The sequence below is a fragment of the Ascaphus truei genome, chromosome 2 (assembly GCF_040206685.1).
Source record: "Ascaphus truei isolate aAscTru1 chromosome 2, aAscTru1.hap1, whole genome shotgun sequence".
In the NCBI taxonomy this organism is placed as follows: domain Eukaryota; kingdom Metazoa; phylum Chordata; class Amphibia; order Anura; family Ascaphidae; genus Ascaphus; species Ascaphus truei.
Genome location: NC_134484.1, coordinates 290,481,217 through 290,495,614, shown reverse-complemented (window position 1 = coordinate 290,495,614; position 14,398 = coordinate 290,481,217). Strand labels below are relative to the sequence as shown.

At 38.2% G+C, this 14,398-nt stretch overlaps 1 protein-coding gene across 38 annotated transcripts in view; it reads right to left on the bottom strand.

Moving 5' to 3' along the window:
- Positions 1–14,398, bottom strand: part of CLASP2 (cytoplasmic linker associated protein 2) — a 245,503-nt gene that overhangs the window by 73,318 nt on the left and 157,787 nt on the right. For 16 of the 38 annotated variants that reach the window (XM_075586316.1, XM_075586315.1, XM_075586318.1 and 13 more), the window contains 6 exons: positions 12,341–12,511; positions 10,797–10,904; positions 9,296–9,358; positions 7,262–7,368; positions 5,189–5,212; positions 1,917–2,161 (listed from right to left, as the gene is read on the bottom strand). In XM_075586316.1, the coding sequence (XP_075442431.1) occupies positions 1,917–2,161; positions 5,189–5,212; positions 7,262–7,368; positions 9,296–9,358; positions 10,797–10,904; positions 12,341–12,511 (718 nt within the window). The remainder of the gene's footprint in view (positions 1–1,916; positions 2,162–5,188; positions 5,213–7,261; positions 7,369–9,295; positions 9,359–10,796; positions 10,905–12,340; positions 12,512–14,398) is intronic. The other 22 variants (XM_075586308.1, XM_075586320.1, XM_075586314.1 and 19 more) reach the window with 6 other exon arrangements.

Here is a 14,398-nt window from a genome sequence, read left to right as displayed (position 1 = left end):
GCTTTTGATCAAAACTGTTAATACTATAACCATATCCTCCAGAGCACCACTCACTTTACACAATTCTCTTGTTATACATGGTGATGCGGTCCCACTAATCTATGCTTTGTTAGTTTAATGTGCATATAAAGTAAGATGTCGTTTGGTGATTTGCACTACAGTACTAGGGAGCCAGAAATTATTTTTTTACATTTGCTTTAGGGTATCCAAAACAGTACCCTTAGAGATGTGAAAAATGTCTTTCCCAAATTTGATTTGCCTATTTTATGCTTTGAAAATTTGCCAAATGAGTTCTCTTTCTCTCGAGAAAACCCCATATTCTAGGTTGTGGAGCTTTTTTACCTGGTGAGATTTTAGAAGTTTGAAAAAAAAAATGGCTAATGATTTGGTTCACAAATCTAGGTGAACAATTTGCACATCTCTACCCTTAAATGTGGTCAACTTTACCACAAAATAATGGTGATTCTGGTGAAAAATGGTTACCGTACTGCAACAGGTAATGCTACTTTATGGATTATTATTAATTTGAAGCTTAACATTGTAAGATACATTTAATGTAAGCACTTATTTTAAGGTGTACCCACACCTACCCAAATATTTCTTCAACCATCCTCCTCCTCTTATTGAGTCTCAGGGTGGTCTTCCCAATAAGTAATAATGCTTGCTATTTTATTTATTGTGAGGTCCTAAAATTGCCAGCAACATCACATTTTACAAGACAGCTAAAGTCACCATTTCAAGATTGCAACTTGGAAAGCATCAGGTTACCAGAGTTACCCTATTCAGCTTCTTCCGCCACAAAGCTGACATCACCGGAAGTGCCGCAAGAACCAGGAAGAATCAGAGGCAGGACTGGGACAGGCTGAGAGACCTGGAAACCTCCATAGATTTACATGCATATTGCCTTTGTGCAAAATGTGAGTGCACATTTGTTATATGTTATTGATTCCACATTATATGTATAGACATACCACACTATTGTGAGTCTTCTTTTTTTTTGAGGAATATTGGAGAAATTTACATCTTTTCTGGCTACCTTCGACATTGCTCTATACCTTGCTCCAGTCAGAGAGAGAGAGAGAGAGAGTCGGTCTCTGACATGTCATTTATCTAGAGGGAATTTGTGAGTGTAACACTTACCCTGCTTATAACACTTAATATTCACCCATATTGGCTTCATTATTATGCATTTTTTATTTTTTGTTTCTACATGCTCGTCACGTGAACATCTGCGCTCCCCTTTTTTCGGAAGAAATTTGCATCAATCTGGACTAAGGAACGGTCCTCAAAGAGTTTAATGAGCTGCTTTACATTATTTTACATTTTGTTCACTTATTTGGTGACAAACACTGTGCTATTGTCTTTTTGCACAATTGTATTTTATTTTTACTGTGTGTAAATAATTGTATAATTCACAATCACCATCACATTATTATTCACAATTTATATATACTCCTATCCCACCGAAGAGCGCACAGCTACAATCCTTTCTATCTTATACTCTTTTACCTCATGTGTACCAAGTAGTCTGGTGGCCATGACGGTTTTTTTTATATTCTTTGAAATAAAATACCTCAAAGTAGGATTCAATTTTTCACGATGTTTTCAATCCAAACATGTAAAAAAAAAAAAAAGTGTCTATAGGACATTGCACATGTAATAATTATTCATAATAAATTTGTGTTGCGTGTGTAGATATATTAAACTGCTGCCCAGAAATGCTTACACGTTGCCTGAGGCAGAGATAGAAAGGGGCTTGCCCAATGTCCCATCTGGCTTACTTTAAAGCTTTCCTTTTTAAAAGACCAAACAAGGTCACTCCCTCTTTGCTTTATTTTTGCTTGCAAAAAGTCCTGACACCAATCTATCCTTTAAATGTTTCAGACAGTTCAAAACGATGCATTAGTCTACGTTACCTCAACGTTCTCTGGTTTTTCAGAAGGTTCTGCAGGCCAAGGAGTCCCTCTTTCCTCTCTGACAAGTTGGAACTAGCGCAGCGGTTCAGGACTTCAGCTACGTCCTCTGTCTGACGCATGTAGGTGGGAATGCTGCCATTGCGCGAACTGTAGGAGCGCTCCGAGCAGGCACTTGAGGCATCGCTGTTGGCATCGTCATCTGAACACATGCCATACGACTCGTACCTCTTGCGTGCTGGCTTTTTCTGCCAGAGAAAACACGGCGTCATTATGCAGTTCACCCCTCTCGAAATCAACCTTTCTAATTAGAAATAAGTAATTTAACCTGCTTTCAAATACCCACGTTAGTTCTCTGGGACAACCGATAAATGTACAACTTGGGCCAGCTTTACAAGATGTGCTCTTTGATGTAGCCGAGCTCCCCTCTTACCTGCGGTGCAGGGAGAGGCTGCTGGGTTGATCGGAGCTGTCGGAGCTCCACAGCGGATTCGAAGTGTGGGGGGCGCCATCTTGGTTCTTGCGCATGCGCAGTATAAAGCGTAGCGCAGTGTGAGTTGCGGCGGCCATCTTACGTGGCTCTGCAAATAGAGGACTGCGGGACTACAAGTCCCAGAATCCTCTAGGAGGAAGGAAATGTGTTTGGCACGAACAGAGACTGTGAGGCAGTCTTGACGGGGTTAGCAAAGGAAGAGGACGTATCCATATAGCAAGTAGCCCCTGGACTAGGCCAGGACTTTCCCCTAAGGCCCCCGATCCCTACTAGGAGCAGTGTTGTAGGGAACGCCGTAGATAGGGACCCTCCCTCTTAGAGACTGCTAACTCAAGCCACTGCACCATCGGACAGACACCACGCGGCGACCTGCGGCCTACGGAGGGGGCCGCACTGGACACCACCTGTAAGGCGTGAGGAGAATTTTGCAGACCCTGCATTGTGGGACCACCGATGCAGCTCTGCTAACAGAGGATTCCCATAATTCCCTGGTCGTAGCCAGGAAGGTACCCACCGTGCACCACCACACCTCAGGGAGCGTAGCGCTACCTTCACACACTTTGGGGTGGGACTGTTCTATGGACACGGGGTGTTTGGGTGCCGAGGGCACCCTCAGTACTTTGGGGGACCCACCAGGGTGTTGGGTATTATATTGGGTGTATCTTGGGAGTTACTATTGTTATTATGTGTGTGTGTCAATAAACCGTTGTTTTATACCTGTGTGTATTATTCATCACTGTATTGGTTCCTGTGAGGGGTTATCCCGCCAACGCTGGGATCCCTCATAGGTGGAGGCGCTGTACCGAGAGGTCAAAGAGCTCAGCCCAGGCTCCCAATTGCGGAGGCTTAAGCCTCCTGTGAACAACAGGTATATCAGCACGCGTAGTTCCCTTCGTCATAGGGAAAGGGGGCTACATTTATAAGACACTTTCCTGCACCGTAGGCAACGTAATGGCCCATTCAAGTGAATGGGCCATGAGAGTCATATTTTCTAAGCAGTGCAACTCTATAAAACACTCTACAGCCTATTCATGTGAGGGTTCTATCAATTACCTTAACCTGTCTGTCTAGGAAACAATTTGGGTCCGTGAAAGGCAGCACAGCTCCTGACTTGTAAAAGGAGGCAAGTAAGCTAAAACTAGCATAGCAGCAATAGAAAGTATCAAGATATATGATCATTTTTAGTGAAATCTTTGCTTTCTAGAGAATACAGGTATTCTGACAATTTCACTGACCTGGACAATCTAAAGATATAGATGTCAAAAATAGGTCATAACAGCAGAATAAAGAAACTGAAATACTTGAAAACGAGAGATAACGCTGAATTCTATCCTCCAGTGGTAGCCCAGCTCAATATTATGGGACGGGTAAACTGCTGAATACAGCAACCGCAAAACAGTACAAATATATTGGTTAGGCTACATAAGCAGTGTCCATAAACAGGGTTCACCGAGACTCACTGGACATTATCAGTGAAATAAGACAAACAGACCATGGCAACATTTTAACCTTTTGTCGACCTTACAATCTACTTTATCGCCATTTAGTTTAAAAGCCCTACCAATTTTATTCTTGTACGCTAAATAAAATCAATTTTAATGCAATCATCTATACACTACAACTAGGCATTGAGTGCTCACAACTGGGATTCTTTTTCTCCTACTGTTTCTATATATGAATATATCCCGGGCAGCACCTTACCTACTACTGCCATATACGTGAGCAGAGCAAGGGTTTCACCATCCCCATTTCCCCCAATTATTTGAATGTGGTGTGTGGGTTTTGTTGGTAAGTGTGTGTGTGTGTGTGTGTGTGTTAGTGTGGGAAAAGAGCTAGAACAGTGATAAAATTGCCCAAGAAAAATATTTAAAAAAAACACCTCTAGGCAAGGAGCAGGAAGGGGAAAAAAAAAAAAGCCTTGAGGTACATTCGAGACCTTTTTTTCTTCCTGTATAACACCTTCAAAACTGTAGGGGTCGTATTATGTGCGAGGTCCAACAATATTCGGGCCAATAAGGTATATACAAATATATTCGGGGACAATACAAGGAGCTTTCAAAAGAACTATTCATCCCACGGGCAGCACAAAGGACACAGGGCCATCCCTTAAGGTTGGAGGAAAGGAGATTTCACCAGCAACAAAGGAAAGGGTTCTTTACCGTAAGGGCAGTTCAAATGTGGAATTCACTACACGGTGACTGTGATGGCAGATACAATAGATGTTATATAAAAAAAAAAATTTGAACATCTTTTTAGAAAGGAAAGGTATACAGGGATATACCAAATAAGTAAACAGGGGAAGGATGCTGATCCAAGGAGTAATCCGATTGCCAATTATGGGAATCAGGAAGGATTTTATTTTTCCCTTATGAGATATCATTGGATGATATTTCACTGGGTTTGTTTTGTTTTTGTTTACCTTCCTCTGGATCAATATACTGTAAGTAGGGATATAGGATAGAGTATCTATCTATCATCTAAATTAAGCATTGGTTGAACTTGAGTGACGTGTTTTTTAAGCCTCATTTAATATGTAACTATTACACCCCTGACTTGTGATGTTGGCCTTCACGCTTCCAGCTACTATAAACACTAAATTGTAAGTAACAATGTTCTGCACTTGGGAACGTCTCTTAAACTGGTCATTACAGTATTACATGGAGTATCAGGTTTGTATACATGGGATAGAAAAATTCCTCAAAGTATGAACTGTACTTTTAACTTCATTAATATTAATCAATGTAATGCTAATTAAAAGAATAATCAAAAGAGGTATATATACCTTAGTCCGTATGTCTCCTAAGAGCTGAGAGCAGTAAATTATTAAAAAAGAGAAATTAAGAACAGTGAAGAATAGTTATTTAGAACAAGAACACAGCAGTTATAAGGTGCATGCATTACCCACGTTACCAACATTTAACTATACCCAACCAGCAACACAGTGGTTATGTTTGCGTACCCTAAGTCAGGGGTGCGCAAACTTTTGCAGCTGCACCCCGCTGCCTGCTGCCCCTGGAGCTCGCGCTCTCTTTACCTCCGTTCCCTGCGTCAAATGACGCCGCGGGGTCATGTGACATCACACCGCAGCGTCAAATGACGCTGTGTTGCCATGGCGATGCCTCAGCAGCCACCTGAATCTCGGTAAGTAATATGTTGAAGAGGCCTCACGCGAACCCCCGGCATTTAATTTAAATGCCGTGGGGAAAAGCGCGGGGCCTCTGCAACCACCAGTTTGCGCACCGCTGCCCTAACAAACTACAATTTCGGGAAGGTCGGCACAAATAATAAACTTTTGATTTAAATACATTTAACGAAAACAAACAAATCACATGCACAGATTTGATTGGTCTAAGCCTTTCTGAGAACATATACCCCTTCTTCATGTTACAGCTTAAAAAATTGAAAAGTACGAGCTACATTGTAATTGCAGTACTATGAAAACAATGCTCATAATGATACCTTCTCTCACATCTGTGTTTATTATGCAAGCTGTTCATACAGTACATGTAAGCACGAAAATGCAAATGTTAATGCCACCCTTCTAATACAGGGGAAACTTTATTTTCTATTGCTTTCAACAGCTGTTATAATTAAAATAATGCAGCACAGGGAAGTTATGGTGGATAATAAGGGATAAATAACCCCCTATACAAAGTGCAATAGCTATGTCTTTGCATTTGACAATCGTGTTCTCTTATTGTCAATGGAAGTGGTGGAAGGAGGGTCATTTTAACTCATCTCTGCATATATATAAGGGTGTTACAATTCAAAGGAGAACACAAAATTGCCCGATTTCATCGGGTGATCAATATTTCCTCCAAATGTATGAACTGATAAAACTATGGCATGGATTCCAAGGCTAGTTCTTATTTATTAATAGCTTTAAAGTCAATTTCCGAGCATGTCTGAGCTTTTATTTTAATCTTGTCTGTAGCTGTTAATTATCTGTTGAATACACCCATAACATATATTGTCCCCAACAGTCCATGAAATGCCTGTAACTATAACGTGCAATGATGTATTGTCATAAGTCGGAGCCCAGGAAATACTTGAAAACGAGAGATAACGCTCAATGTATTATTTCTTGGTAAAATATTTTATAAATAAATACAATTTTAGGTGCAAATCAGTTTTACTAGAAGCACATTTTGATATCAACGGCCTTTTAATTTCTTTACTTCAAGGTATTATTCCGAATTGTATATTCTGACTACCTGTTTTAGAGACCATTCCCAAATGAAGAGTACCCATAGGCAGAATGCTATTATACAAAATATGACAATAAACCTGTCTCTCCAAATTAAACACTATAACCAATTCAAAGCAATACATGATAGAACTTTTGTTAAGGGGACCAAACTGATGATATGACGAGTCTGTTTGGATAGTGCCCATTAATGGGTTTAATAAGATGGAAGCTACATACTGTAAGGGCAGCTTTGCAGAACACTGCTCAAATGCTGTCTTTTATATTGGAAGTGACGAAAAGCATGCTACGTTTTACACACTTTTTGAACATTTTATGAACATTTGATCAAATTCACAAAGGTATCCTAGCAAAGAAATGTTTTATACGTAGCAGTGCGGTCTTTCTGCTAAATATAAAAACTACTTGAGGGTTTAGTATACATGACTAGCACAACATTGCAAAATCTAAGAGGGTGAATTTTGTAGACATTAACCTCAATTGCTTTGTTCTAGTTGTGGGGAGGGGGAAAAAAAGAAGACATTTTGATCGAGTAGTGTCTTTAGCTGTGTCTGCAGCTGAAGAGGAGAGTTGTAAACTGTGGTCACTATCACAGGTATATTTGGAGCAGATACAGTATATAGGTACCCAGGAAAACACAATACATACCAATGCATCTGCGACAGCTTCTTCTACATCGGATCCAGTGTTGAGTACCCGCATAGCACTAACGGACGAGGACAGACGACTTTGCTGACTGATTCCATATCCTAAACCTGTCACAACACAGTAGAGGCAAAAACCCAAAAATATAAATCTGCCTAGAAATACGAACAGTATTCAGACCTTTCAATACATCTATAATTTGTTCCGTTGAACAAATTATTTTCATAAAGTTAATGTGGTTAAAATCTCTTCAGTAGTGTAGGAACACAGCTTATATATATAAAAAAAGTGTTGCATATGCTTCCATTGCTAGATGTTAAGCGCTGTGATAAAGTACATCAAACTCAATAAATCTAAAAAAGGAAAGCAAGTCATAAGCGTCCATGAAAGAATGTTACGATATAGAGATTAAACAATTTTTACCACCCATGGCACTCTACTGCGGGTGAAAACGTGCAATAGCTCCGCCCCCTTCTTGCACTTGGCTGATTCAAAACAATGGGCATTTCTCCCACTAGTGTTGCCCTAATATACACAATATATACGCTGCCTTTTAAACAGCAATATTGATCAAATATGTATTATTTGCAAATATTTTACATATACACATTTCTAAAAGTGTTATTCTATACGGTTATCTCAATTGTTGTAGCTAAATGGTATGCTATACAAAACATACAAGTATTTAATTTCTGAGTGTCTTTCATAAACTTCTTTCACACTAGAGGATTTTAATGTGTTGTGTATTTTTGTACTGTACCCACTTCAGTGGTTGATCATAATATATATATAAAAAAAAAAAAAAAAACTGCAGAGAATAAATGCAGTAGGATAACAAAGCACAAGACCACCAGTGTGTAATAAAAACACAAAAATATTGCAAAAAAAAAAGATAGATTCAATGAGTGAAACGCGTAGGGTTTTTCAACCACTAAAGACTTGTTCTCGCTTACCTCCACCAACATCCATGACGTCACTAAATTGCACGGGCTCGCAACAAGCAGCTGAGCTGACAGAGAGAAAGAGCACTACGAAGATCCAGTGTTCCCCTGCAACTTTACACATAGCTATCAGTGTTTTACCGACTGTCTTTTTGTAAGTGCATTAGTTCTTTTTACTCATTGTATAAAATTGTATTGCTCTATTTTTGCCTCAACTTTTTTCCATATAATTTGATTTGCTTGCACCAAGTCTTTGGATCAAGGACCATCCTATCTGGAGTATATCACTAGTGATCTACCTTGATCTTACACCATGTGAGTGGGAGATCTCATTTTTTCACCTCACGTTTGTCACCACAATGTGTGATTTTTTGCAATATTTTTGTGTTTTTATGACACCTGTGGTGGTCTTGCACTATATTATCCTACTGCATTTATTCTCTGTGTTTGAAAACAAAAAAATTTCAGAGCCGCAGTTCCACCAGAGGCGTTGAATATTTATTAATTATTTTGTAGTCACTTTTCATTTTATGTGTGGATATACAGTACCATCATTTATATTATTTGGGATCTTCTATTATTCAGTCCTATATATTGATTTAACAAGTAATGTATTTGAGCTTGTCACTTATTGCACTCAGAGAATAAATGCAGTCAGATCTTTCAGGGAAACATACTCAACAGGACCAAAAATGCAGAGGGGAAAGTCTTGGAAATAGAACCCACAGAAACCTAGAAACACCCCTGCCCACTGAAACATAATATATTAAGATGGCAAACTGTACAAACATATATAGTTAAAACACACATGCATAAAACAAAATAAAATATGAATGGAAGGAATGAGTAAAAAAAAAAAAGTCTGTGTCTTAATTAATTGAAGGGGTGGGAAATAAGTATAACTAGAAAAATTTACAGCAACATGTTACAATTAAATAATTGGTACAATAAATATGTAGCGATAAACAGAAAACGATTGTTTTTAATGAAGCAATTGGAAGACCAAGTAAAACTAACAAAAAAATAAAATAAGAAGGTAGGGGGTATGAATGCTGTTGACTGCACAGACATTTAAAAATATTTACTCATCCTTCACCTGAAGCCCCATATATATCAGGGGTGTAGAGCGCACCAGTAGACCTGGAGTGATGTCTGGAGGCTGCAATTATAGGATCACAGAAACCATGTCCGTCACCATAGGAACAAGCCGTAAATGAAATAGCTCATCGAGGACGCAAAGCTTACAGGAATCCGGAGGGAGAAGGCCATAGAACTACCCCCCTTCAAAAGCGAAAGAGCAGTGCTTTGAATGTATCTACTGTAGAGTTGGGAAAGAAACAGTCCAGGGTACCATTCCAGCTGCAATGCAAGCTATGTGAAAACTAACTAGTACTACTATACATTTCCATATCAGCTGTGGTGCCCTAAGACCCAGCGAAAACCAGGACATGGAAAACCCAGGACCTGAAGCACATGAAATGGTTCACAAATACTGTATATGATATCAAACAGGTAATTTGAATAAATAAAAAAATGTTTTACTGTAATTTTGGACCAAAAGTCATACTTCCACTAGGACTGTAGCAAACAAAGAACATGTGATCCCTACTTCTTATGTGAAGAAGACGATAAACACTGCTAAGGAGTACAAGCTATGATCTGTGTTGTCTACACCTTCACATCTTACTTCTTTAATGTATATATCAAACACTAAAATATAATGTGAACCCTTTCGGAAAAGGAAAACATAACATTTTCAAAATATGAGTTGTATTACAATAAACATGTTACGTACATTTATTAAGCAAAAGAAAACACCCTTTAACTTAAAGCAGTAGTGACAACCTACTCCACCTTTTATCCCTTGGAAAACAATATTCCAACTAATAAATAAATTGCATATAAGCAGCTAAAAACTAGTTATCACGAAGTCACATTCTGTTCTTGAGAGAATTGAACAAACTATATATATATTTTTTAAATATGCACTAATAAAAACAGTTGTAGTGTAGTCAATAATTAAGAACACATGAGAAATTCCAAATGGAAATTTTTTCTTTTTTCTTTTCTGGGACTCAAACCAAATGCATATCACTGGAATATATATATATATATATATATATATATATATATATATATATTTTTTTTTTTTTTCCCAGTACTATTTATTGTGTTGTGCCGGTCAAAGTTAGTGCCCAGATTTGAAAAGCTCTTAAACAAATATTAGAAATGACAAAGCATGTAATAAGAGCAGAGGGCTCTCATCATTTTTATTGCCGTTAATATTAAAAATAGGACTGCACATCTTGGAATAACATGAGAAAGAAGATGGAAGAAATGTTATTGACATGATTAGGCATCCCATTGAGTAAGTCATTTAGTAAGTAATTCTGCCGGTTTAGTTTGCCAAATGTCAAGTAGCTGACACTGCTGCTTTATTCCAACATCCTTTGCCCAACACGGAAGTCAAGAACAGAATGGAATACCACCAGAGGCAACATTCTAGAAGGGAAGAGGGAGACTGGTTGTCTTATCACAAGGGAAGGTTAAAATGCTGAGGTGGCCATGCATGATAAAGCATCTCTTCATGTACTTACCGAGGGGCTGAAAAGAGCGGACAGGGCTTGTGTCCCTGCTGCTTTCACGACTGGCCTCCCGGCTGCACCCCTGACTCACACTAGGCCGAGGAATGCGGCTGCCTCGTGCTAGTATGATTCAGGGCGCAGGTATTATGAAGCAAAGAGGGGAAGGTAAATAAACAAAAAAAAAAGAGAAACACAAGAAAAGTCATAGATTTAATCCAACGGTTTCTCACATGGGTGATAACAGAAAATTTTCACATCTGACATTTAGTGCGTCACTGCACAAGGAAGCTATTGCTGGGTCTTTATTACACTGTTTTTTTTCTTTTTCTCTCCTTATCTCAGAGAGTGGTATTTCAATGTCAATGATCATGAACAATGGTTATTTAGCCCTATTTTTGTCCGTATCTGCTTTTTATTACAAGAAATTTAGTGGCTCACAAATAAAGTCCCCCACAAACCACAGTTTGAAAACCGATGATCTAGAAATTTAAAACCATGTTTAAACAAATTCATAAACATCCAAAATAAATAAAGTGCATTGGTTTTCAGAAACGGCAATAGGACGACCACGGTGATGGAAATCCCCAGCAGGGTGGAGCAATAAAAAAAAAAGCTTCAAACATTAAAGAAAAGATGCACTACTAATTTCTATACGTCCAACCATTAGATGTGAACATATATGTATTATTATATTATAATTTGTGTCTGTATGTTTCTATACAATTAGAATTATACAGTATTATGTAACACATGCAATAATGTATGTAATGTGTGCTCAAAAATAAAGACAGAAATCTACATATGACAAGAGTGTGTAATTGTCATACTTAATGCTGTAGGGGACAGTACGCAAGGCCAGAAGCATGTTCAATAAATTCATAAATAGCCATGCCCCTGAACATAAAATTAATAAAAGGTCTTGTTTAATGCAGTCCTGCTTTCATTTACTTAATCAGTCAAGTCAGATAGAGTCTACACTGGATTAATATTAGATTAATCAACATTTTAGGTTATTATGTAGAATCAGTCAATGTGGATGATGTCTTGTATAAACCTATCCTGACATACACAAAATAACCATTTTGGACGTAAATAGCTAAAAATAACAACTGTGTATGCAAACCGTGTTGTCCGGTTAGTAATTTTTAGCATAAAGAAGCTTAAAATTATAACAACATGAATGTTTTTGTGAAAATCAGTGCGGAAAAAAAGCGACCAAACTACTGAAATGTATGGAGAAGAATGTAGTTTAGTGAAAGAAAAATAAATAAATAATCAAATTGATGGCAGGAATGCATGAAAAAACAAACAAAGAAGTATGAAGAAGCCAGACACAATGTCAGCTAGTGTCTAGGAATTCAAAACAAATGGTATTGAGTTGCTTATCCCACCAAAGGGTGTGATATGAGAAACCCTTGGTTAATAATTGAAATGGCATCCTAAATTATGCAATCAAACTTAAGTTAGTGTACAAAAATGTTATACGTTTGAAGAATAAATGCCTATAGAAAGCAGCATTGTAATGTTAACGAGAAAATAATTTGTATTGCCCTCACCAACTGATAGTCGGGATGGGCTGGCTTCCCGGCTGCAGCCATGGCTTCGGGGAATCTTGCTCCGTTTCTGCGTTGGTGGAGGATTAGCCAAAACCCTTTGGACGCCGCTGTTCATGGTGGAGAGGGTCGTTGTAGTTAAAACTCTCCCGGGAGATCCAGAACGACTGCCAGCTTAAAATAAATAAATACATATTAAAAAAAATAAAATGGTACTTAAGAGGAGCAATACATCCTAGGATCACAGTTTAATGATATCTGGAAGATTAATGCTTTCTTTTTATTTATTTATTTAACCAAAATTCAACGCCTGTAAATATTTTAAAATCATTTTGAAGTTGGTTTGTAAAAATGGTGAGCTGACACTTAAAAGAGTTTTTATTTCCTCTGGCTGCGCTCTTTTTGTCTGATATCACAGGGCATGTGTTTAACAAGTGTTTGCACAGCCAGAGTACATCTTTCCCCCTTTCTTTATCGGCTCTCAGATAAGGGAAAGGTACGATAAGGGTAAAAGAAAACACTTGATGGGCAAACACTTCCCAATTCTGAGCCCCTAAAATATTTGTAATTCATTTTCAGATAAACTAAAGAAGTCAAATCTTTTGAAAGAACCCCATCAAATTGTTTACGGTCACTTTATCCGTCTGTGCTTGGTTCCAACAAAAATTAAAATGTGAGTTATACAAGGCACTCATTTATACCCCAGAACTATATATTAGGCCCCGACCAAGCATATATATCTACAAAAAAAGAAGCCAACATACCTGTACACTAATCTTTTCTATTACAAATCTATTGATCAAAGTAGCTATTTACCTTTGAATGCATAGAACCTAAGCATTCGGCCCAGCTATTCCTCACTCCATCTTCAAGTCCCTTTAACTAAGTATTTCCTTTTGTCACTTAACATAACTGGCACTAATATACTCTGTGTCCAAGCTGATTACAATCTTCTTAAGGAAGCAACTTCTTTCACCTATGGTATAGTTATATGTTTATATTGACTCTTTTTTATATTATATTTCCTTGTATAATATCACTGTAAGTCACTGGGTGTGTGAATATCATTACTACTTAGATAAAAATGTATACACAAATGTATGAAGGTACTAATGTCAATTTGAGCTACAGATGTAGCAGGCGTTATTGCACCTGCAATCAAGAACCTAGCTCCATCCCCCTTTAGCATTACCCCTTTTCAAACAAGGCTGATAATCCATATTGGAATGGAGACTGTTCCCGCTGGCACGCTGTATGTCCTGCAGCAATGCGCCAGTCAGAACGGCTGCTACATCTGTATGTGGCCATCTCTGTTGGCATGCAACCATCAATTAATGCAAGTCAATGTTTTATATTAGATTGAAGGGTCTTTTCAATCTTTTCACCTTGAAGAGTTCCTCTAAAACATGGTGCAAAAATGGGCACAGCTCATTTTCACAAACCAATCGTATTTTGAACCGATCAGAACAAAATTCTGTTCTCTGCGCTATAGAAAAAACTTAAATGTTCTCACTGGTGTTATATATTGAGATATATTGTTCTATTGTGATCAAATATTGACTTTGAATCCTATAGAAACGTGGATATACTGAGGTACACAGGTATATGTTGTGTTATCTGGCAGTAGAATGTCACATCTACTAAAGTTACAATGCAGAATCTACCATATGTAGAAGTTATTCTGCTTTAGATTTTAATTTTTCTAGCTCTACACTGGCGACACACTTTATTCGAGCTTGGCTAGTCCCACGAATTCGGGTATACCCGGGTGTATTGAGGTTTGTGACTGTTTTCTGCCCGAGTACATTGAGTTATTTTCCAAGCAGGGATTGAAGCATTTTATTCCCTATGGCTGCAATACTGCACAATATATATATATAAACTGCATTACAATTCATGAATTTATGCCATCTGGTAGACACGCGAAGCATTGCAGCCTATTAAACCCTAATCATTATCATTTAACAGATCAGCCGCCCATCAGCCAGGCATGAACCCAGGCTGGGAAGGCAAATGCAACGGGGCTTGTCAGAGGTTAGGAGTGGCGCATTCCAGGTATCT